Here is a 26220-nt window from a genome sequence, read left to right on the forward strand (position 1 = left end):
TGAACTTGCTCTAGAAATAGAAAGGCTTTGATATAAATTTAACTAAAACAATTGATATAATAAATTTCCATTTTTTTCTTTAAAATGAAAGGGTACATATTATCTACATACACTACGTGCTCACACTAGTGCACAAAAGAAATCATAGAACCTTGATTTTGCAAAGTGGTGAAAACTTATCACTATATAGCTTTTTATACTCCTTGAACTTTTATTATGTGTATATATTTCCCTTTTCTTTTAAAAAGATAATGGAAAAATTATTTCAATGAGACTAAATATCACTAAAGAAAAGGCAGAATACTCCTCCTTTTCTAAGAATAAAATATGGCCATCGTGTTTGAGACTTAAAGCAAGAGGGTAAAATTAACTATTTGATTGATGAAAACATGTATTACATTTTCACAACTTTTTCCTGATTGGAAATTCTACATACATGTCGGGATTATTTTAAAATTGATCCCACAGAATACCAACATAATCAATGATGTCTTCTATATAATTTTTTTCCTTTTTTTGAAAAAGATTTTATCTCTATTTATGTATATGTTGTATGCCGATGTGTGTAGGTACCCTTGAAGGCCAGAAGGGGACGTCAGATTTACTTGGAGTTATGTGTGGTTGGTTATGAGATGACCAATGTGAGTTCTGGAAACCACACTTGGGTCCTCTGGAAGAGAAGCAAGCTTTCTTAACTGCTGAGCTATCTCCCCAGACTCTGTATTAGCTTCCCATACAATTATTTCCTGTATTGAACAAGATAATAATTGTTATAATAAAAGTTATGAAATAACTCACATTTACTAAGGTACTAATATATTTCAGATAGTCACCTAGACACATAAGACATATAGAAGGCGCGTGTGTGTGTGTGTGTGTGTGTGTGTGTGTGTGTGTGTGTGTGTGTTTATATATGTGTGATAGAGTAGGAGTTTTTCCTCAGGAACCACACACTTTTTTTTTTTTTTAAAGACAGGATCTGTCACTGGGATCTCAGTTAGGCTAAACTTTTAGTGACCTAAATCGATAGAAAGATTACCCCTGCAGAGAAAGAATGGATTGCACTTGGTGCAGTAAGATATGGTAATTAAGAAATACAGCTTTTTATCTTAAATAGTTTTAGCCAGGGCTGAGTAACAGTAGTTTAATATTGCACAATCTCAGTCACAACTTCCTAGAAGGCAGAGTAGACTCATTGAAATATTTTTAACTTATAAAAACATTCTAATAAGCTATGTATACATAGTGTACAACAACAAAAATTCAGTCCCTCCCACTAGGTTATTTGTATCAGAAAGCAACAAGCTACCTTTCTTTTCTAATTCCTCCTATGATACAAGGGGTTGCAGTGAGGGCCTCATACATTGTGTAAACACTGGACCATTGTGCCACATCCCCATTCCTGTACATCGTGTGTGTGTGTGTGTGTGTGTGTGTGTGTGTGTGTGTGTGTGTGTTTCTTTGTGTGTGTGTGTGTGTGTCCTTTTCTGTCTGTCTCTATTTCTGTCTCTCCTCTCTTCTCTTCTTTCTGTGTCTGTTTCTCTTTCTCCCCCTCATGTGTGAATGTGCCTGTTTCTGCCCCTTCTCTCTCTCTCCCTCTCTCCTCTTTTTCTCTTTCTCTTTCTGTGTTTCTCCCCACCCCACCCCCTGAGAGAGAGAGAGAGAGAGAGAGAGAGAGAGAGAGAGAGAGAGAGAGAGAGAGAGAATTGATTTCTATTCGTAGTTTCAACAGTGGTCCAACTGGCTTTGAACTCATTTTATAAGACAGACTTTATAACTTTCCAACTTCCTGCCTAAGCCTCCCTAATAGCTAAGATTGCAGTCTTGAACCCCCAGGGTTAGCTACCATTTTCATATATGTGCTAACAAAATTTTACCTGTGGATACATACACTTTGTTCCATTTTCAAAAATGGAAGATAGGAGGTATTCTGAACATTGATTTCATATATATATATATATAAATAAATTTATTTATTTATTTATTTATTTATTTATTTATTTATTTATTTTACTAACTATACCAGGCAGTCTTCTCTTCTCCTCCCTTTGAGTAAGTCTCACTGCATAGCCCAGGCTGGCTTCAGCAGTCCTCTTGCCTAAGCTTCCTGAGTGCTGGTTGTTACAAATACATGCTTCTGTGTCCAGGAAGAATACATGGTTTTTAATCTTTGAATACATAAGCATCTTATTTTTTTGCTTATTACCATTTAAAGTATTTTCAATATATTGCTTTTGTAAACATGAAACTGTATCACTTCAGACATAAATAGGACCTATCATAAAAAAAGTGTGCTTAGTGAATTAAAGTGTATATGCTTTAAAAATGTGTAGATTCTGCCAAAATGCTCTCTGCAGGAAGTACCACACTTTATCTTCATATACCTGTTATCTATACAACCAGTAATTTCCACTTGCTGTCACCAAAACACTATTAAAGTTCTTTTTTTTGGTGGGGGGGCTCTATTTTTCTAATAGAAGAAACTAGTGTTTATTGACAGCTAACTGCATTTCACTGACTAGAAGTAAGGGGCTTTTCTTAGGTTATGTGAGCTTGTGATGTCACTGCTTAGAATCTTGTCAAATCTGAGACTGGGAAGATTTTCTGGAACCTCCGTGTTCCTCTAAGAGTTAGACAGTTTTAGCTCTTACAGATGTTTCTTTGAGCCATATTGAATTAACGTGTGTTTGGTATGAGGGAGGAATCTAAGCTTTTTCTTTGGCATGTGGCTACCAGTCATTCCAGAACTGTTTGTTGCAGACAATACACACACACACACACACACACACACACACACACACACACCCATTAACGTCCTTGGCCTCCTTGTTGAAAACCAATACCGTTAAATGTTTATTTCTTAATGCTTAATTCTATACCATTGATCTATATGTTATCTTTTGGCCAATATATAATTTGTAACTTTATGTTTTGAAATTGAGAGATACAAGGCCTCTAGCTTTGTTCTTTTTTACTTCCTTCCTTTTAAATTAGCACTTTGGATCACCTTGGAATGTCCTATGAACTCTAGGATAAATTGTTACATGTCTGTAAAGAAAATAGTTGGAAGGTTAATATGGAATGTTTCAATATATAGATTAAGACTGTAATTTTAACATTTTTTTATACACTCAAGTGAAATAAAATATCAGAAAAGAAACTTAGATGTACAGATGGTCACAACATTATTAATAATAACCATCAAATCAGGAAAATCCCAATATCCAAGAACTAATAAATGAATAAATGTCCAGGGGAGCATTACGTGATATACAGATAGATACACCTACAGTATGAAGAAGGCCTGGGGCTGGGACATGCAGTGAAAGAAGCTGGCCCTCAAAGTCAATATTACATGACTTCTTAATATGAGATGCTTATTAAAGCAAGTCCATAGATAGTGGCTTAGTGATTGCTTAGGGCAATAGGTAGAATGGGGAGTGTCTAACAAACAGTTAAGCTTATTTTCACATGATGAACTGTTTAAGACAAAGGTGTTCATGATATTTCCTCAATCTGTACACTTTAAACAGGTGGATTTTAAATTACATGTCAGCAACAAGACATTAAAAATGAAGTGAAAGGTAACCTACACGTGAGTATGGTATGCAAGGGAAGTTTTTTAAGGACGACAAGAGTTTGAGGTTGCTCACCTAGGGTAAGAGCAAAGGAGATACTGTAGGGAAAGTGCAATAGAAAGACTCACAGGCTGGCATGTCACAGGCAACGTCAGCCAGACCAAGATCAAAGTAGATTTTAGGGGGAGGTTAGGACAGAACTGAGGACCTCTTTCTGAGTCAAATTATGGAAAGGAACTTGTATAGGAAGATAAGATGGAAAACAAGGAAAGAAAAGTGAGCATTCACATCTGATGGCCCATGACTTTCTGGGTCATGTTGAAGGTAATGTGCCATTTTGGAGTGATAGCTTTGGTACTTCGCTGGAATGACAACAGCAGAGATGACAAATGTGAAACACAGAACAAGAGGTTGACTACATAGGAAATACTAGGGTCCACATGAATTGCAATCAAATTTGTATTCAGTCAGTAAGGTATACAGTTGGCCCAGCAGCTCTTGCCCTCTGTTATAACAATGTAGAAAATAATGGGAGGCAGGGGTTAACATGTTCTAAAATTGTCTTGGAAACAGTAGAATGCAGATTCTTATTGTCGGGATATAGAAGCACAAGATTAATTGGGCATTAAGGACTCAAACACTATTTGTTTATGCTAATCACAAAGCAAGTAAAATTAGTAAGACAATAGAAGACACACCCTAGTATTTCAGTTTATCAAGATTTTTCCTTAAAAGTATTTTGAAGCACCCTCTTTCCTTTCTCTCTCCATCTGTTCTTCTCTAGCCTCCTTCTCTCTGAATTTTATTTTGAGACAAATTCTTGGTAAAATGGCCAGGTTGGCTTTGAACTAATCTTTTTGTCTGTCCTCCATTGTAGCTGGATTACAGGCCTATGCTCACCAAACCTAGCTAGCAAGCTGAGACTCAAAGAACTCAGTGGAGGTACTGAACCCAGTGATGCTTTCTATTGAAATGTAATTTGCAGATATAAACAAGACAAACTTAACAGGAAGTGCCATTCTTGGGTGGTTTATGGATAAGGAAACTTTATTGCATAGAGTCCAGAGAACCAAAACCAGGGTGCCAAGCAAGGGCAGATTTTGTGGGCAGCGCCCTCTTCTAGTTACAGAACCTTACATTGCAGGTAGACCAGAGAGCTCTTTGAGGTTGCTCTTACCAGGGTACTGGTTCCTTTCAAGAGGATGTCATCCTCATGACTTAATTACCTCCATAAACCATCATGTGGGATTAGGATTTGAACATCTGAGTTTGGGGGATCACAAACACTGCCCATTACTTGGCCTAACCAAGAGGTCCTTAAGAGATACAGAAGGAAGCCTGGTGCCATTTTTAAACCAAGCAACACTTTCAGAACATAGGAATGCTTGCTGAGAATGCAATTCCCTCAGCCTCTTCCCCATAAGCACTGTAAATGAGACACTCTGGGGATGCTGCCCACATATTCTATATTTGTAAGCAGGTACAAAGTTGATGCTGATGTTAAGATCCTGAAGTTCATTCAATCAAGCGAGAATTTAAACTGGTAAGAGTAAGAGCATGGGAAAAAGATGAGCCAACTGATTTAAAACATTGATCAGAGGGATTATAACAGGGCAAACTAAGTCCCCCATTTTCTGGACTCCATTATTCAGAGTCTTTTTAGCCTTTTAATGTCCTAAGCAATCACAACTTATCCTCAAATACTTCAATATACTGGCGACTCCAAAAAGGGGGCTTGTTTAATTTGTGGGAAAACTAACAAAGCTATAAACAGACATGAAAAGACTAACCAGATCTCACAGGAAACAAAACCCTAGTCATAAGGGTGTGTCAAAAGTCACTGATCTTTCTCAGTGCCTTGTTTTCCCACCTAAAAGGCAGATCTGTTGATCTTCAGAGCCTTCACTGCACTGGATTCCTACAAAGTCAATTTAGCAAAAGTTCATAAACGCACAGCGAACTTCAAACATGGCCACTGCCTTATTTAAAGTATGACTGCAGTCTTAACATTTAAAGTAGCCATCATCACTACTTCGGCATTAAATTTAAATTTTTTTTAAAGGTGCAAGTTGTTATATGGCACGCGCGCGCACACACACACACACACACACACACACACACACACACACACACACACACAGTTTCCAACACCATTAGCAAAAACTTTGCTAGGCCCCTGAACTCCGGGTAAGTCTAGCAGGGTGTCTGGGCCGGCCGTGGGCCCCGCATTGCCCTCGGGCTGCAGGCTAGGGGTCCTCCCTTCCTCGGCGGTCCAGAAAGTCCGGCTGGGTCTGGGACGGGGCGGGGCGGGGCGGGGCGGGGCGGGACGGGACGGGGGGGGGGGGGGGAGCAGGTCTGCTCCACCGCGGCAGGAAGGTGGGGGAGGGCGGCTGGAGCGAGCCCCGGAGACTTCCAGGTCCCGGAGTTTCTAACCTTGGGGTCCGTCCAGGAAGACGAGCCACGCTTGGCTCAGTGAAGCTCTGCCCGTCGCGGAGCGCGGGAACGACGAGCACAACTTTTCCGAACTTTGGGCGCCCGCTGCCCCCCCCCACGCGCGTCCCGATGTTGGTCCGCCCCGGGCCCAAGGAGGCCCGGCCCGCGCCGCTCGCTCGCCCGCCCGGAGGCGCGGAGCCGCCGCCCCCGGCTCGGCAGGCTGGGCGGGCGCTGTCGCGCGGCGGCCGCGGCCCCGAGAACCGTGACGACGGGCGGCATGGACTACCTGACCACGTTCACCGGGAAGAGCGGGCGGCTGCTGCGGGGCACGGCCAGCCGCCTGTGGGGGCTCGGCGGCGGCGGCGGCGGCAGCGAAGCTCGGCAGGTGTGCTTCGAGGACTTGCTGAGGGAGCCGGCCCCGGGAGACCCCGGCTGCGGGCCCGCCGAGCAGCCGCCGCCGTCGCCGTCGCCGGCCAGCCCCGAGGGTCCCGGTGAGTGCCCCGGTGAGTCTCTGCGGCGCCTCGCCTCCCCGCGCGCGGACGGGGACCGGGACCGGGACCGGGAGGCGGCGCCACGCCGAGGGGCGCGGGCAGGTGTGCGGCCCGGGCAGGTGTGCGAGCCCCCCCAGACTGGCAGCTGCCTGGTGGTGGCCCTTCCTACCCGGGGACCGGCGCCTCCCCCGACTTGTCCCCGGTTCAGTGTGGGATCCTGCCGCTCCTTGGCCTCCTCCAACCAGTTGTGACGTGCACCGAGTTAGACTTCCAGAACGCCCGCGTCTGCTCGGCGGCGGCCTTTGCTTTGGTCCCTGGTTGGACTTGGTGCGTGTCCGCTGCCAGGACTCCTTTCCTAACTTAAAAACAAACAAACCAACCCCAAACCAAACCCAACAAATGGTACTTTGTAATCGAAAGCGCTTCCCTCGTCTGGGAACCGAAGTGAGTTTTGCACCGTGTGTTCTCTTGAGGCCGAACCCGGGAACTTTTTCTCACTTATTATTTGCCTTGAACTTTTGTGTCCCCTGTCTTCCACCGCAGCAGCTTCAGGCCACTCTTCAAAGACCCTATAATGGCATATTTCTGGTCCCTCACTGAGAAGTGTCAAGTGCTGCATACGCATTTTGGTGTAATGCATATGGTAGTTTTCCCGGCGTTATTGGCTTTCTGTGGGATCTGTCATTCATATATTTTCCCCAGCTTGTCTTCAGTATGTTTATAGGGGCTTTCAGGGTGGATATATGAACATTTCAGTCTCAAAAGTAGAGAAAAGTACAAAATCCATAAAAATTTGTCCATAACTAGGCACTCCTATTCCGTTTACAGCCTTGAAGTAATGAGTATTCCTCACTTGTGTTGTGGGTGTGTAACTTGAAGAAACTGAACTTTTAAAATCTAGTGTCAGTATGTCCCTTTAAATGCATTCTTCCTTACTTTGCCCATCTTGTGTTCCTTAGTGAGAACCCCTGTCTTCCTGTTTCTGAAGTTAGGGGAAAAAATTAAGCCGGGGGGGGGGGGTTATTTTGTAAAGTTTTTGGCTGGATTAAAAATCCTTTTAAAGTTGAGACCAGGAATGCAGAACGGTACTTGCAATGTCTGAGTAAAGAGTTCTTTAAAAATGAAATTCAGCTTCTTACTTGAAGACGGGTGCTATTATTGATTAACCTCAGAGTGGGTGGCTATACAGTATGTGGGGATGTATTGAATATCTAATAGATGCCCACACACATACGGATCTTTCTTTCCTGAACATACATGGAGCACCACTGGGTCTGCCATTTTCCTTCAGAATCACAGCTGCAGAAGCTCTACAAATGCCTCTTCTCTTGAACCTGTTTATGAATTCATAGTGCATTCTTTTCAAGGTTTACACTGCCCCAAATCTGACAGTTTAAAGAGGCCTTGAGATGTCACAGCAGTGTGACCACAGTGAGTGCGTGGGTTGACCCTGGCAGTAACTGTGGTTCCTGGTTTGTGAATGAGGTTGGATGAAATAATCTCAGGTTCTCAGCTCCCCGAGTCTTGTCATTTAGAGCAAAACCAGTAAGATTGATAGATGATAAAGCTAGGACATAGCATGTGAGAAAGGTGGCCTGTCTCTGAAGTTAGGATACAGAGTTCTGAAGACAAGGCAAAAAATAAGTGCCCTACTGAAAGTTTGGTTGCTTTCTGAATCACAGTGAGTGGTTGCTGTGGACACAGCTTACAGGTGGAACACCTGACTAGCATAGCAGCTCCCCACCTTGTCCTGATTCTGAGAAGCAGCATCTAAAACACACCGTTCTGTGGGCGGGGCAGTGGTGGCGAACGCCTTTAATCCCAGCACTTGGGAGGCAGAGGCAGGCGGATTTCTGTGAGTTCGAGGCCAGCCTGGTCTCCAAAGCGAGTTCCAGGAAAGGAGCAAAGCTACACAGAGAAACCCTGTCTCGAAAAACCAAAAATAAATAAATAAAAAAACAAACAAACAAACAAACAAACAAATAAATAAAGCACACCGTTCTGTACTGTTAAGATTTCTAAGCAGTCTTTCGTTTACAATGAGAATTTTATTCCTCAGACCGTACAGCTGGGTTTGGGCCAGAGTCATTCTTGCATCTGTGTCCTGCATTAGGCTCTGCTGTGCTTTGAGATAGGTTTGTTGTTTCTGACAGCTGACATGTCCACATGCCTGTCTCCTCCCTTGAAAAACATGTCAGCCATGTTTCCTGTCACAGACACTTATATGCAAATAGGTTGTCTGTAATCTGCAGCCCAGTTTGTTGCTGGAGATCTTACTTCTTACCGTTTCAGGTTTTGAAGGATAATGATGGCATAGTTTTACCATAAACAGTTTAGAGAAAGACCAGAGAAAACTTTGGTCAGGCATTTTGATTTTACACTTTCTACAAACAGCCCAGGTAATAATACTGTTCCGTTGACACCTCAGGGCAGCTGCCTTCACTTAGCTTCTGGCTTTTAAGTTAAATCTCCTCAGGAAAATGGTCATTAAGACACAGTGGAGGCACAGTAAGGATGCAATCACATGTTCTCTATAAAAATTACAAAGAAACACAGTGTAATTCATAAACTTAAAACATGCACCCACCTTAAACACTGTTCTTTTGGGGGCTAGGACAGTAGCCTACTTTGGTGGTTCTCAATCTTCCTAATACTGTGACCCTTTAATATAGTTCATCATGTTGTGGTAACCCCAACCATAACAGTATTTCGTTGTTGCTTCATAACTATAATTTTGCTACTGTTGCAAATCATAATGAAAATATCTGTATTTTCTGATGGTCAGTCGACCACACAGAGGTCGCAACCCTCAGGTTGAGAGCCCACATGTTATACTCTTTAAATATTTACTGAATCATATTGTTAGTAAATACAGCTCAGTGGATTTGACAGGTTTATATAAGCATCAACTTTTGCCAAACTCTGTTATAGCCACCCTGTTTTCCCAGTTGACGACAGTATCCTTTAAATAGCACCATTTAATTTTTCTTTTCATTTCCCTTCTAGTACCTAAAAGACTATGTTTAATGTAGCTGTCCTTATTTTAAAATGTCAGTCACAGAGTCTAGGGGTGTAACACTTGATGAATGTACCCCAGGCGCTGAATTCCGTGCTCAGCACTGCAAAGCGAACACTTCATTTCAAAACTCCACCTGTCTTCTTACTGTGTTTAGTTCCTAGACCACATTGGATTTGGAGTGCAAAGGGGGTGTGGTTTACCTCTCCCAAACCTCTCCCTGTTCCCAGCTCAGTACTCCTCTGTTACCTTGCCTGTGAGAAGATGGTAAAGCTAGTTCTCTTCTCCTTAGTCCTCTACTTCCCCTGGCTGGGAAGGTAACAATAGAGGCCAGCCAAGGTGGGGGTAGTCCTAGAACCAGTTTTGCTAAAATGCCTATTTGCTGGGTCTGATCTTAGGAGTGAGCCGTTCTTTCGGCCTCGAAAGTGGGCCATCGGCATCTTTAATATGGTTTGTAGACCTCAGCCACACACTGTTGAGCTGGACATGAAGTCATTTATAGTGTTTTGTGTATATATAGAGCTGATGAAAAATGATCCAATAAAAAAGAGGGTGGATAATAGCCCAGAACTTTTGAATTGATTCTTCCCTAATCCTTCTGTTTCAAAACGTTGTTTGTTTTGACTTGGGTAATTTAACTTGTCTCTCAATTTGCTGAAATTTTTATTGAATTTTATATCTGTGCTTTGGAAATATAGAGAGTTAAGATGAAATGGTTCACATAACTGTCAGGGTGCTTACTTTGAGAAACAAAACAAAAGGTTATATTTTGTTGACTTGGATTTGAACCACAAGGTCACTGAAATAAATTCTGTGATAGGATCTGTTTGACTTTCAGCTGCTAAAATCCTCTATGCTGAATCATATACCTGAAAAAAAACTTTGTATTGCTGGTTCGTTTTCAGAACCTTTAGAACTGTGTGAAGCAAGCCATGAAATATTACTAATCCCAGCCAGTGTTCTCAATTCTGATTGGCCACTCTTGAACTTTAATGTCACTGTAAAATAATGATACAGTAACAGTTGATCTGATTGGGTGGCTACTTAATGGCTGAGTGACATCAACAGGGTAGGTACACTGGGCATAGGGAATATATGTGATACAAATTTCATTATGCTACTTAGACTGGTGTGGAACTTACAGCCTGTTAGATAGTTTCTCATTGTTTCTGTTAATATTTGCTGACTGTAATTGGCAGCAAATAACTGAAACCTCAGGGATCCATAGTGCAGATAAGGAGAGAGGGCACTCCGTAAAAGATCCTTCTGTGTGGTCACCAGCAGCCTTATCATTAAGAGATTCTCCACAGTTTTTACTACATGCTTGATGCTACTGTAGAACAGGGAATGCGTTTTAAGAACAAGTACAAATGTCAGAGATTTAAATATTTGTTTTTCTTCACTTACAGTTAATCAAAAGAGCAAAACCTGATTAGATAGAAACCAGTATCCCTAAGACAAAACTCAACCAATTGATTGGGCATTCAGGATAAACAGTCATTCCTTATTTTATGAATAAATAGAAGAAACTCTGTAAGATAGCAAAAATAAATAAAACAACCACCGAAAAAATAACCCACATTATCTTAAAGACTCCAATTTTGAAAGCTCTATTTTATTTTGTCTTGTTTTGTTTTATTGCATATTTATTTATATGTGATGTGTGAGCCTATATGTATTCATGTTTGCTTGTGTGCCACTGCGTGTGGAGGCTCACGGTTGATGTTGGGTATCTCCTTCACTGCCTCTCCACTTCATTTGCTGAGGCAGAGCCTCCCTTGCATTTCTGCTAGTCTGGCCAGCCATCTTGCCCCGAGGATCTCCTGTCTCCACTTCCCAGAATATGGGATTCCAAGTGGGCTGCCATACCCACCAAGCCTTTACATGGCTTTTGGAGATAAAAACTCAGCTTCTCATACTTGCTCAAGAAGCATGTTTACTAGCTAAACACTCCACCTCCAGCCCTTCCAAAGGTCTGTTTGCAAACAGTTTAATGTAGTCAGTGGTGATGGTGTAACAGTTCTATATAGGGATGAAACAATCCAGGTATGCACTTATCTCAGGATCTGAGTGGAAGGCGGGGTTGGGGATACTTAGATTTTAAGTTATAGATTTTAGATTATATAGTGAAACTTCTTTTGTAATGATGGAAATGTTTTGTGGTATTTGTGATGTATGATAGCTATTAAGTAAATGTGGCTAATTTGTATTTTAAATGGGGTGAGTTTGATTTCTTTAAAAATCACATTGAGGAATTTTGCCTCTGGATTCTTTATCTACATTGGTATTTTTTATTTAGTATTTTCAGTTTATAATTGGAAGTGATAACTGAGACATATACCTACCTAGTCTCAAATTCTGGACTCAGTAAATATGATGACAGCTAATGTCAAAAAAAAAATCAAGGATATTCATTGAAGAACAGTTAGAAACTTTATTTAGGGTCATTACATAATTTTAGAGAGCCATAGCAGTGTATTTTGAGTGGGTAAGAGCTTCTAGCCCTTTTTGAATATAGCAAGGGTTACTGGGAGTTCATGAGCAGGGTAGGGTGTAAAGAACTAAGGAGGACTTGTCAGACCCTACTGACTTTATGGACAGCTCTGGATGTTGAAGACCCTGAGCAGATATGGAAAGTGATTGGCTAGCCATGCAGGACATGAGAGAGGGGTGGGCTACAGGGCCTGTTAAGCTGTTAAACTGACTTAGCAGAGTTCTGAAACTGGATTTTAGAAGTGCATATAGAAGACTTTCTTTTGGTAGAACTGGTCCATCTGGAGAGAATCTATAATATTCTGAAGGTTGTACTTTGGAAATCAATCTAACCTGAACTTTCAGAGACATTATTATTGGAAAAAGCATTCTTGCTGAAATCTCTTCTGAGTGGCTAGTTAGAAAAGGACAGAGCTTAATGAAAGATATTTGAAAGGTCTGTCTGATTTCAAAGCATTCACAAGTTGGTATTGTTAGAATCTTACTAATTTTTAGTGGAACATTAAATAATGATTTTTATGATGAGCTGTTTTATCTACTATTTTTCCTTTTTTATAATCTGATATTTACTCATTGTTATTTACAATTATAATGTTCACAATTACTTTTACTAGCCACCTTTTTATAATTTATTTTGGATCAATAGACCTTTTATTGTATATTCTTTATTTCTGGGGTTCTCATTTTGATAAGACTGCTATGATTTAAGTCTGTGGCATCGAATGACAGTTTCATATGCCCACATTCCCGATTGTTCACTTTTTCCTCTAGTTAATTTGCTTTTCATGCATGAATTATTGAATAACTCTTTGATATTTCATGCACAGTGATTTAATCTGGAACAGAAACAGGAATAGGTTCGTGAGAGCATACATATGGTGTGTGTGGAGTAACTTTTTAGGACTTACATCTTTTCTCTGGGATTTCTGTTGATGGAGGAGCATCCTGTGTGAGAACCATCTCTGATTGGGGATACAGGAAAAGAAAGCTATAGGTGTCATGGTGCACGCCTTTAATCCCAGTACTTGGGAAGCAGAAGCATGTGGATCTCGGTGAGTTTGAGGCCGGCCTGGTCTACAAAGCGAGTTCCAGGACAGATAGTGCTGGAAACCTTGTCTTGAAAAACCAAAAGAGAAAAGAAAAGAAAAATGGTCAGTACAATGTCCCCATTACTCATCTGACATGTGGTGTGGGTGGAAGAGAGATGCCCTCTCCGCTTGCAACCTCCAGTCCATCAATGCCTGAGACAGGTGGAGGAGCTGGCCTCAGGGTCGTAAGAACAGGAGGGCTGTCCCTACCTCTCACCAGCTGCAGTACTCAGGAGAGTGATCCCTGTAGCTCCTCTGGACAGCACAATAGAGCTGGCCCTAATGGGGCAGGTGTGGGAGAGACCCTGAGGGCTGGAAAGCAGAAGAACTGGCCGAACCCTCCATCATTGCTGCAAGAGGTGAATTAGCCCAGGGCAGTGCTGGAGAGCTCACTCTAGTGGTGAGGTCAGGGGAGAACTGGCCAGCAGACCAACCCTACAGCTGCCCAGGCCCAGATCCAGGGTTATGATTTGGCCTGTGCCAACATCCTCCCCACGTATGAGCTGCTGGAGCAAGTGACCTAACCTGCAGACCCAAAGCTGCAGGATCTCCACAACACAGGGTAACAATAGGATATTCAGGAAGAGCCTTAGTGAGGGCCTAGCATCCTTCATATAGTAGAAACCAGAGGCCTCGAATGGGACTAGTGACTCTTTGCAGTGAACACTTGTTAAGTAAACATATATGGACAAAGTGGGTTACAGGTATGACTCACTATGTCACATTGTAGCTCCCAGGATGAGATTTTAAACTTTTTTTCCTTTTTTCTCTTAAATTTTGTTTTATTTGGGAGAGGGTGCAGGGGTGGAGGTGAATGCAAAGGGACAGGGAAATGAATAGAATCAAGATACATGATATAAAAGACACATAGACTAGATAAAAGTGTATAAGAAAAGCAGCTCTACCAGTCTACTGAAGACATATTTCTATCCTTGTTCCTTTGGACAAAGGAAGTCATGGCCGTGTCTGACACCAAAAGAATGATCAAATGTATTTTATATTTCACCACAGAGAGGGATATGAGATTATGATCTATAGACTGATTTTGCATTATATTTTTGGCTCCCTCTATTGACTACTTATGAAGCAGCAGAAGTAAGTTACTTTCTCATCCAGACAAGCAATCGATAATGTATGTCAGATGTATACAGGAGGCTTAAAATGATATTCTGATGGGCAAAATTAACAATCTTTTAAAGAATTTTAGCATTTTGCCTTCCACCAGAAATGTGGGCCTGGGCCTGTTTTCCTACAGACGGTATGTAGTTAAGCGTTTGAATTTTTACCCAGTCTGGTATGTGAGAAATGGTATCTCACTGCGATTCACATTTACAATTCACTAGTTGTCTGAGCACCTCAACATCTTTGACTATGTGTAAGGCCGTGTTTGCCTTGTGAGTTGTCTGACCTTGCCCTTTGCCCATTGCTTACCCTTGAATTTTAACATTCCTCCCACTGTGGTTCTTCAGATATTTGAGATACAGAAGTAAAGATGTATCAGTTTCTGTGTGTGCACACAAATCTGCCCTTGTTCCTTTGTGATGTATATACTGTAACTCCTTATCTAACCTTTTAACATTTATTTGTTTAGGGTCTGTGCCTCTGGGTCCAGTGGCCCAGAGATTGGGTCACCAGGTTTGGAGACAAGTACCTGCTGAGCTGTCTTACTGGCCCATATCTGATCTTTCCTATGGGACATTTAGACAGTGACAAGGATTGCAGTAGTTTCAATGGTTGTGTCAGAATAGTGTTAATCCATCCACATTAGTTGGCTGCCGTACCCTTTGTTAGGCACTGAAGAGAATTTGGAGAAAGAAGCAAATCCACGTATTAGAGGTTATAATTTAGTGGGAGAGATTGAAAACACAGATGGCAACTTTAAAACTGTAGCAGATGAAGTGGAGATGTAAAGTTTTGTAATTAATAGCAGTAATTGGCCTTGCTTCTCAGGAAATTTTAGGACAGCTTTAACTTTTCTTCATTGACTTTTGGGGACTTCAGACTTTAGTGTTTATTACCGTTTAAATAGTCCATCTGACAGCTGATGTACTGGTTACAAGGAAATGCAGTCTAGCGTAGTAAGGGTCAAGTAAGTTTGGATAGTGGGAGAACCAGGAACCTAAGTTTTTCCAGATTAGTTTAGTTTCAGAACTAATCTTTCATGGAGAGTGGTTTTAATTTGGATCAGTATAGTACCTGGCTACATTTACTCTCTTATTTGACTCTGAAAATTTGAACTAGTACTTTAGGGGTTTTCTTGTTGATCATTTGAGATGTTTAGATAAGGTGGTACTTATCACTTCAGTCCATGGAGTCACTGGTACAGGGAGAATAGAGGTGAAGACTCACAGGCCCAGATTTCAGACTGAGGCCAGTAACTCCCTATTGCTGAAGATAAAAAAGCCACATGAAATCTCTTGATAAACAAATGAAAAATAATTAACATTTGATTTAAATTATGCAGTTCCAGATTGTACCATAGAGATGACTATCTTTATGGCCTATAGGGAATTTTTCCTATGCATATTAATTATATCTTTTCTAGACATTAGTTGAAAATAGTAATAACAATAATAATAACACCTCTCTAAATTAGTGAATTGTATATCTGGCAGTAAGCTCCTTCATGCAGTTGTTGGCATTACTGTGAAAGGAAGATGAATTTAATAGGTGTTTTACTTTGATTTTCTTAGACACTGGCCAAAAGAAGACCCTAGAAAAGAAGGATGGACGAAGGATGTCTTTCCAGAAGCCTAAAGGAACTATTGAGTATACTGTAAGTGACTTCGGCAATTTATCTTTGTCACAATCTTACTAATGGCATTTTCTGTTTGCAGATGAGCCAAGCATTGTTAATTGCCTCATTTGAAAAATCTGACTTCTTTTGTGTAGCTTTCCTTAATAATAATCCTTTGATTCTTAATTGCTTTTTATGACTTGTTTTCCTTACTTTGTTCTACAAAGACAGTTATTCTAGCAAATTAAATTTAATATTGATGGTAATTTAGAGTGAGAGTTTCCTATGTTGCAATAATTTTAATAGATTAGGCTTTTAGGAAAATATTTGCCTTTTTAAGCAATGTGCTCTTGAAGGGGTTCCCAGGGGTGCTAATGTTAATGCTGACGACAGACCCTCACGAGCTAAGGTGAGTGCTAAGTTCCCTCAGCTGTGAAAATGGGTTTTTTGTTGTTCTCAAAATGGACCCTCAGATCTCTATACTGTTTCTTTCTCATTTCTGGTTACTGTGGACAGTTGAAGTGACAAAATAATTTTGGAGTGCCATGTTTTGCTTACTTGGTTGGATGTAAACATGTTTGATTTAGATGATGCTAAACATGTTGTAAGGCAAATATATGAATTCATATTAACTTTGTTACTTGGTCTTTTTTTTTTTAACATATTATAACAATTAAGGAGAAAGTAGCAGCCTTCAACCTAGTTAACATTTCAGTGTTCAGACCTTCCAGCATGAGTCTATAAACTACTTACCACGAATTCTTGAACATTATCAAAATTTGAGTTATACTTTTTTTATAAATACTGTACTTACATATACTTATATATACTGTATAATTGACATTTGTCATATGTAGCACAAATCTTAAAATGTCTTATTAATAAAAAACCTCAATGCCAGCTATTGGGGTAAATTCTGAATGATCAGAGAAGCAGAACAAGCCACAGCTCACCCTATCTGGCCATTTCCTCAGCTGATCTTATTTCCTCAAACTGGAAGCCTCCGTGTCCTCATCTGTGAGGATCTCAGCTGAACTGCTGCTCATACCCTAAAAGCTTAACAAACTTAGTTCCTGGTCCTCACGCCTTATATACCTTTCTGCTTCCCGCCATCACTTCCTGACATTATGTCACCAGGCCTGGCGATTTCCAGTGTGACCTTGAACTCACAAAGATCCGGATGGATCTCTGCCTCCCAATTGATAGGATTAAAGGTGTGAGTGCCACCATTTTCTGGCCTCTATGTCTGTCTAGTAGCTGTTCAGTTCTCTGGCCCCAGATAAGTTTATTAGGGTGCACAATATATTGGGGGGGCACAATATCACCACAGTCATATTATTTTCAAAAGGCTAGAAACTACATATTTAGGTAGGATCAAATTAACTTCTGTCGAAAGAATTGGATTTTAAAGCCCACTACAACCCTAAATTATGTATGTTTGTGCCTATATGATTGAGATGAGGAAATGAGTTCAAATAGTAAATGGTTAAGTAATAAAATTTAGAATATTCTTAAATGTTTACAAAGGCATAAGATTTGAGACATAAGGTCTATCACTGTGTTATAAAAATGTATATGAGCCAGGCTGTGGTGTCGCACGCCTATAATCCCAGCACTCGGGAGGCAGAAGCAGGTGAATCTTTGTGAGTTCCAGGACAGCCTCCAAAGCTACAGAGAAACCCTGTCTCGGAAAAAAAAAAATGTATATGATACAGTTTTTGATGTTCATGAACTATAAGATTTTGTTGGTTTTGAATTTAGAAATTTATCATTCTTAAAATGTAATAAGACATTTGAAGCAAAATTAAAGTAAGAACCACGCAGTGAGGGCAGGCCATGAAAACCTGAAAAAAAAAATTCCATTCTTTATGACTGACTTTAAAAGCTCATATATTGACCAGTAATCATAAAACATCTAACAGGTCTTATTTATTTATTTTTTTATTACACATGTCAAATTATAAAATGGAAGAAACATGAAACTCAAAGCTAGATATTGTTATTTTATAGTATTTTTCTATTATCTTTAAAATACTTACATAAAGTCTATCAAATCTTCACATACCATAACTTTGTATTGACTGCTGTATTTATTTCTATGGTATTGTCTGAACCCAAGAGTTCCAGGAATTTTGCAAAGCCATTTGAAAAATATATGCTATCTAGCTTAAATATATTTCCAATACTACCTTACATAGCATAAAGTTAATCATTACATTTTAGGTAACCTAAAAGTTAAAATCAGATCACACACGCACATGCACATGCACACACAGTTTTAATTGTAAAATCACTTTCAATGGGAATTAAATTGGGCCATAAGAATGGCATACATGCAAACTGTCCAGGAATGCTTAACTCAGTTGGAAAAGCACTGGCCTTGAGAACATGGGGATCTTACTTCAGATCCCTAGAACCCATGTAGAAAGCCCCAGGCCACAGTGTGTGCCGGTAACTCAGCAGAGGGAAGATGGAGACACACAGATCCCGGAACTTGGCCTTCAGCCAGAGTAGTTTAGTCAGCTTGAACATCAACAAGAGACTGTCTCAAATATAAGCCAGGTGGTGTTGGGGCATGCCTTTAATCTCAGTACTCAGAAGGCAGAGGCAGGTGGATCTTTGTGTGTTTAAGGCCAGCTGGGTCTACAGAGCGAGATCCAGGAGAGTTGCCAAAGCTACACAGAGAAACCCTGTCTTGGGAAAAAAAAGTCAAAATATAAGATGAAAAACATTCAAAGACAACACCAGTCAAGGATCTCTGTCCTCTACACATTCATGTACACATATATACAGACAGACATATACATATGTGTTTACAGACTCTGTGCACATTCAGAATGTTATACATTATCATTTTTTTTATAATTTAGTATGCCTTTCTACTGAAATACTTTCCCATTATTAAATCCATTGGCTTTTTCTTTTTGCTGCTGTTTATCATTTCATCCTTCCAACTTTCACCTTTTTCTGTCCTTTATTTCTATTAAAGTTTCAAGTGACCTGCAAAATAATCAGCTTCATTTTGGAATTGTTGTGCATTTATGTCATTGTATTCTTTGTTCTAATTGGTTTCCTCTCCCCAAGCACCCTTATCCTCTTTTGGCTAGTGCCTTCCTTCCTCCAGATAGTCCCCCAGGCACTCTATTTGCCCTCTTCTCCCCCGTTCCTTAGGACCCCTTTCACTGCTCTAACATATCCTTCTCGTTTCCTGACCTAAGGCACAGATGTGTTTCTGTTGGTTTGTTTTGTTTTTTTCCTGTTCCTACCTTCCCAGATGCTTGCATTTTCTGCTGTCACTTCCTGTTTTGGAAATTGCAGCTCTTCTCTTCCATCCTTTTGTGACACTGAATTTTCTTTCTGTTTCTAACGTGTGTGGTGGGGGTCTGTGCATATGAAGTAAGTTCACTCGGATCCTTGGAGCTGGAGTTACAGACTGCCATGAGCAGTCTGACTTGGCCTGGGAATCCAGTCTGGCCTTGTGTTGAGCAGTACAAGCGCTTAACCACTGAGGTGGTTCTTGCTCAGGTATTTTAATGCTTTGGGGAAGTGGACATGCTGGAAAGAGTTTAGTTTGTGTTTGGAAACTGCTTGAGTTGTTGGCCAATGTGGACTGTGGTAAAGCACACATTTTACCATGCTGTCTGTCTTGGTAGGTTGGGATCACTGTAGAATGTGATATTCCTAGAGCATTTTCTCAGAAATTATAGTTTATGAATCAAACATAAGTTTGTTTCCAAGATCTATTAATATTACATACTCACTCAATCTTATAATTTATTCTGTTTTAACAGGTGAAAGTAATCTATTTCTCCTTTTAAACAGGTTGAATCAAGGGATTCTTTGAATAGCATTGCCCTGAAATTTGATACCACACCCAACGAGCTTGTTCAGTTAAATAAGTTATTCTCCAGAGCAGTCGTGACTGGGCAGGTATTGGTTTTATTTAAATTTTTTGATGTTTAAAATTATTGGGGAAAACATACTTATTTTTACATCATTAACAGTGTAGAAAATATGAGAATTTTATGTGTTCTGGAACAAATCCTGTTGGCCAGATAAAAGTACAAGTCACATCTATTAATTCCCCTCTTAAAACAACTGACAATAATTGTAAGTTATGTTTCGAATATTATTAAGAACTTTTAAAAACACTTAAAACATCTCATGTGAATTGACAGTGTTCCAGTATTTTTAAAGGTAAGCTATCCTTCAATCTCTAACTTGCTTTCTGGAAACAAGTTAACAAATTAGAAACAAACAAAGTTAACAAAACAAGAAAGAGATCTTTCTGAAATAGTCTCCCCTGCAGCTATCGGTAGTTTGTCTGTGACCCTTAGGAAATGTTCTAACAACTTTCCTTCCCTGTGGTGATGACTGTGTGGATATGTCACTATGGAACTAGTCACACAGCCAGGCTTAGTGTGTTGCTGCTCTCTTCCTAATGTTAGCACTGCTGGAGTGAACACTTGTCTGTTTTATACATATTCCACAGCATACTTTCCTACATATAAAATTGTTGGGTCAAGGAAATATGTACAGTTAATTTCTCTAGTTATTCAAGTTGCCTTTAAGATGACCACATAAAGTAATAGTTTGTTTCTATGCTGTTTCAATGGCTTGTTTTAGTAACCATTTCTAAATGAATTTCTTAAATTAATTTTAAAGTGTTTATTTTTATTTTTTCATACTTAGTACAACATATGATATGCTGTTCTACTCTTATAACCTGAATTTTTTATTGCCAAAGGTCACTATCAAATAATACTCACTTATACAGCATTATTTGACCATTAGTATTTGTTTTTCTGAGTCTGTATATGAACATTTTCTTATAGGTTTTATACGTTCCTGATCCTGAGTGTGTCTCCAGTGTTGAGAGCTCTCCATCTCTAAGCCCAGTAAGTCCTCTGTCACCAACATCATCTGAGGCTGAATTTGATAAAATCACTGTGAGTATCCTACTTTCAACCATTTCTGTGTAGAATGTACATAGTGTACATGTTACTCATACTGCATGGTTTTCATCCTACTTGATTGTGCTTACAGTGATTATAGATCCTTTTATTTTGTTAATATGCTTAGCTTCGATTGATATACCTTTGGTAGTAATGGTCCAAGACAGTCATCATTTCTATCTTATAAATACCATAAGAAATTTAATTTTTCAGGGACTTACACCTAACAAAAATGAGATAAGATCATGTCCACTTTGCATATTTTTTTCTGCAATCTGTATTTGTGTGTGTACAGGTGTGTGTATACGCACATGCACACGTACATGATACATGCATACTAGTACTTGGAATTCTTTAAATTGAATTCATTTTCAATGCACTGCCTTTGAAGAATAAGAATTTATCATCCTACCTATTCCTTTCAGGATTAATAGAGTCAGTTAATTTATTCAGCATGTGTAAGGAGAAAAATGTCCTAGGTAAGCTAGATTTACAAATGAGTTTTAAGAAATCAAGTTGCATCTACAAGTTAAAGTCTCTCCAAAAAGAATTTTTTCTATATTAACTAATAGTGATCATAATTTTCTGGTTTTGTAATGCCTATTGGTTACTTATTAAAGAATCTTCTTTTGCTGGACAGCAGTGGCACACGCCTTTAATCTTAGCACCTGGGAGGCAGAGCCAGGTGGATCTCTGTGAGTTCGAGGCCAGCCTTGGTCTATAGAGCAGATCCAGGACAGGCACCAAACCTACACAGAGAAACCCTGTCTCGAAAAACTGAGAAAAAAGAATTTCCTTTCTTTGGGTAACTTAGAGTCTTTGGGAAGCTGGTTGATGTTGGCCTTAGAAGACACCTTTTTATTTTCTGCCCCAGTTTACACTCAGAATTTGCTTCAAATGTCAAACTAATAACCAAACAGAGCGGGAGGGAGAGAGGAATGGATAAAGGGAGAGAGATGGTAACCTTGGGACTAGAAGCAATCCTAAATACAAAGTTCTGTTTCCTGCACCCTGAAAATGTACACACGGGATAGTCCTGCACACTGGTTTCTGTGTGCTGTCGTCCAGGGTCAGGAATTTGCTGCTTGACCTTTCATGGCCTTGTTGAGAAAGTTGGGGTTTCAGAGCATTTCCGATTTTGGGATTCAGAGTGCTCAATCTGGATTATACTTAATCTCATTGATAAGATTGGAAGTCGGAGTTTAATGATGGATATTGTAGACAATAACAAAACAACTTTGAACTTGTTTCTGCCACTTGGCAGGGGATGTGCCGAGTTTGATAGACAAGGAAAAATGTAGTCAGAGGTGGATTTAGATTGAGCGTCTAGTCCGAAAGTAGAATTATATAGAGTAAATTGCAGGAACTTTCCTGACTAGAACCCTGTAGGATTCCCTTCAGACCACATCTTTCTACCTCCTGGCTTGATTTTGAAATCTTGAAATAAAAAAGGAGATCAAAAAAGAAAAAACCAAAGCAGATCCCGTCCTGAGTGGGAGTGGCTATCTGAGCAGATCCCCTCCTGAGTGGGAATGGTCATCTGTCCTTTGCCTTGTAGCTGAAAAGGGGAGAATAACAAAAGCTTGTGAATGACCCCTTAACCCTAGTGACTCAGCTGCTCTCCGATATGCTCCAGAAACTATCCTTTCCTCTGACTAGTCAAGAAATAGAAGAACTCATGAAGCATTCTCCACTCAAGGGCAGGCATCACCTTCTTCCCCAGAGACTGCATACCGTAGTTAGAACATTATTTTAAACAGTGATTTCTATAAATTATAGTTGTGCTTTTTGCATAAAATTGAATTTATTACTGAACTAAGATAATTTTCCTATGTAACTTTTTGTATATCTCAGGTGATAATTTCTGCATTACAACTATTATGTGCCTCTTATGCTGTTATATTTCTAATAATATATATATTCTTAGAAGAAAGAATATTATGTTTGAATATTATCTTTGGTTTGGTGTATGATGCATACTAGCATCACATTAAATAATGTCTGTTAGCATTGCTACTACATGTTTATTGCAGAAATTATCAGTCAGTATTTCCAATAAACATTGATTGGCTTCCTGAATGTTTAGTTTTGTGTATCATATTATATAAGAGCCTAAAATGTCTTATTTATGGCTTTTTTAACATACACATTATCATCTATATTTTTAAATAATTTACTTCATAAAAGTATTATCTTTGACAATTTAAACATTCAAACTATTTTTCGTTTTGTTTCACATGTGGATGAAGAAACATAAGGAACCCTAGTGTAAAATGTGGGTAAAGTAGCTAGAATTTACTATGTTGGGTAAAATTATGAGCTTATTTATTTATTTGTTGTTTTTTAAAACAGTCTGCTGAATCTGTGGCTGTTCTTGAAAGCACTGTGTAGCCAAGGATGACTTTGAATTTATCGGACCTCCTGCTTCTACCCTCTCAGCCGGCCCACCCCGAGTGCTGGGATTACAGGGTATGCCAATATGCCTGGTTTTATGGATGCTGGAGACTGAACTCCAGGTTTTGTGCATTCTGGGCAAGCACTCTACCAATGGAGCTATATCCCCAGAAATCCCAAGTACTTGAGTTATTTGTTGCTAACCTCAGATTTAAGAGCAGAACACTGTCCCTGTGCATTTTTCTTTGTCCACGTTAGATTCACTGCATAGAACTCTGTCTTGACTGCATCTTTGGGACCCCTTTCCATTTTTCTTCTGTTGGTATGAATATTTCTGGAATACTGGCAAAAGATGAGAGGGAAAAAATGAAGCCTGAGATCTTTATTTTCCTAACTCCCTCATACAAAGTCAACATGAAGTGGCCTCATCCTTCAGGGTCTCACCAGAATACCCTTTCCTTAGAGCTTTTCCTGTGTCTAGACCGGGTGTCTATTTTTCCTTGTTCAGGATAGACTCATAAAAGTCTTGTTGTTCACCTTAGACTGGTGTATTTCCTTCTGGCCTCTGTAAACAATTCCATTAGTCAGCAGTATTAGAGTTACTCAGTTTCTTGTTTGTTACTATTACTTGTGTACTATTACTCAGTCACTGTGTTTGGTTAGTGTCTACATAACCAATACACTGTTAGATCTGTTGTACAGAAGAAGGCATTATAGAGGAAATATTAACTAAGCTGCATCTAAGATTACTCAGTTTGGGTCCAGAACCTTTGTTTTATGTAAATTGCTTTATTCTGGAAATTGAAATATTAATAATTGCTTTATTCTGGAAACTGATCTCTCAATTGAATAAATAATTTTACCCAAAGAGAGAAGTAATACTTAGCTATTGTTAGTAGATATGGAAACAGCTGCCATTTTCTACCATCCATCTTTGGAGTTGGTCTGTTGCTATGATAAAACACTCTGACCAAAAGCAAGTTAGAGGAGAAAAGGGTTTACTTGGCTTACACTTCTAGGCAATAATCCATCATGGAGGGAACTCAGGACAGGAACTCAAGGCAGGAAACTGAAGGAAGAACCATGGAGTATGCAACTTACTGGCTTGCTTTTTGGCTTGTACTAAGCTAGCTCTCTTCCCCAGCTCAAACCCACTGTATAGGGATAGCGCCTCCAGCTGTGGGCTGGTTCCTGTACATCAGTCAGCAGTCCAGACAATCTCTCACTGGCATGGCTACAGGCCAATCTGATAGAGATAATTCTTTACTTGAGGGTCCCGCTTTCCAGATGCTGCTAGGTTTTGTCAGGTTAACAGTAAAAACTAACCAGAACAGAGTTTTACATTTCACATTCTTTAAGAGATACAGAACCTGGTTTTGTTTTGTACTCCTTTGGTTTCTCTTTTGTAATGTAAGTCAGTGCAATATGATAAAGGATATTGAAGACTAAAATTATAATATGGTAAAATCCAAAGAGAAAATGTTTAAATAATAATGTGGGGAAATGGAGTAATTTTGAAGTACATTCAACTAAAGATTGAATATGCAGATAGTTACTGTTTCCTTAACACAAAACACTTCATAGTATAGTCAATATAAAAGATAGTAGGAATAGAACATTTGAATAACAGTGGAATTAGAAGCTCAGTGTACTACAGAAAAATAGCTTTAACAGGGTTAAGATCCCAGAGAAGACCTGGACAATCTGGAAGAGGAATAAGCAGAGGTGGTAGCAGAGTTCAAGCATATTCAGTGTTCTTCTTACATGTAAATGGTTGTACTGCTATCGTTACTATTGCCTTATACTTAAAACCACTTGCCTCACTTTCATCCAAAACCTCAGAGCCTTATTTAAGTTGCAGTGCTTATAACATCTCCTTGAAAATGAAATTAAGGCACAGAGCAGAGTGAGTGATTAATGTAATATCACAGTTACTAGGTGATAGAGCTGAGGATTAGACCCTGACTCTCTAGATCTAGATCTGTAGTAGATTCTTAACCACCTGCCTTAGTCAGTGTCCTGTTGCTGTGAAGAGACACCATGACTGCTGCAACTCACATAAAAGAAAGCATTTAACTGGGGGCTGGCTTCTAGTTTCAGAGGCGTGGTCCATTATCATCATGGTGGGAAGCATGGCAGCATGCAGGCAGATGTGGTGTTGGAAAAGTAATTGACAGCTACATCCTGATCTGCAGGTAGAGAGAAAGACACTAGACTTGGCAAAGGCTTCTGAAACCTCAAAGACCACTTGCAGTGACACATTTCCTCCAACAAGGCCTTGCCTGCTAATCCTTCTAATCCTTTCAAATAGCACTACTCCCTGGTAGCCAAGCATTCGAATGTATGAACCTGTGTGGACCATTCTTACTCAAACCACTACATTATTCCTCATTTTGCCTTAATATCCATTGTGTGGACTAAGAAGAACCACTACTGTGCATCTGTGACATGTGATTCCAGATTAAAATATGTGTCACAGGTCATAGAACTAGAAAGTTCATAGAAGTCAGAATGTGTGGAAGTAAAGTACAGGACTTTGCTCAACCAAATAAAGATGACAGTATTGCTGACTGGTGATTCTGAAGGGTGGTTAAAACTATACAGAGGCAAACGGAAGTATTGACTTTTCAGTGTAAACTATTGGGAATTGGTTTGTTTATTTATTTGTGTGTGCATATGGCTGCATGTGCATGCATGTTGCCATGGAGGCCAGCAGAGGGCTTCAGATCTCCTGGAACTAGTTCCAGGTCCAGTCTGTTGAGAGCCCCTGATATAGGTGCTGGCAACTGACCTGTGATCCTCTGGAAGAGCATCACTGACTCTTAACCTTGAAGCCGTCTCCCCAGTCCCTGTGGGCTTTTTAATGTGCTCTTTCTAAATTATTTAAACTTTACCCATTACCATTATTAGTTTCCTGGTGTTTCACTAATAAAAGATCACAATTTGAGTGTTCGTAACAACAGATACTTAATGTCCAATTCTGGAGACTGGAATTCTAGTGGTTTATAGGACCATTGCCTCCTCTAAAAACACAT

General features: G+C 39.8%; 1 protein-coding gene across 7 annotated transcripts in view; it reads left to right on the forward strand.

Moving 5' to 3' along the window:
- Oxr1 (oxidation resistance 1) overlaps positions 1-26220 on the forward strand; it is a 402931-nt gene that overhangs the window by 327893 nt on the left and 48818 nt on the right. For 3 of the 7 annotated variants that reach the window (XM_036208895.1, XM_036208899.1, XM_036208896.1), the window contains exons 4-6: positions 15793-15875; positions 19659-19766; positions 20672-20785. In XM_036208895.1, the coding sequence (XP_036064788.1) occupies positions 15793-15875; positions 19659-19766; positions 20672-20785 (305 nt within the window). Of the gene's footprint in view, positions 1-6197; positions 6515-15792; positions 15876-19658; positions 19767-20671; positions 20786-26220 lie in introns of those variants that run through there. The other 4 variants (XM_036208894.1, XM_036208898.1, XM_036208897.1 and 1 more) reach the window with 2 other exon arrangements.

The sequence above is a fragment of the Onychomys torridus genome, chromosome 16 (assembly GCF_903995425.1).
Source record: "Onychomys torridus chromosome 16, mOncTor1.1, whole genome shotgun sequence".
Taxonomy (NCBI): Eukaryota; Metazoa; Chordata; class Mammalia; order Rodentia; family Cricetidae; genus Onychomys; species Onychomys torridus.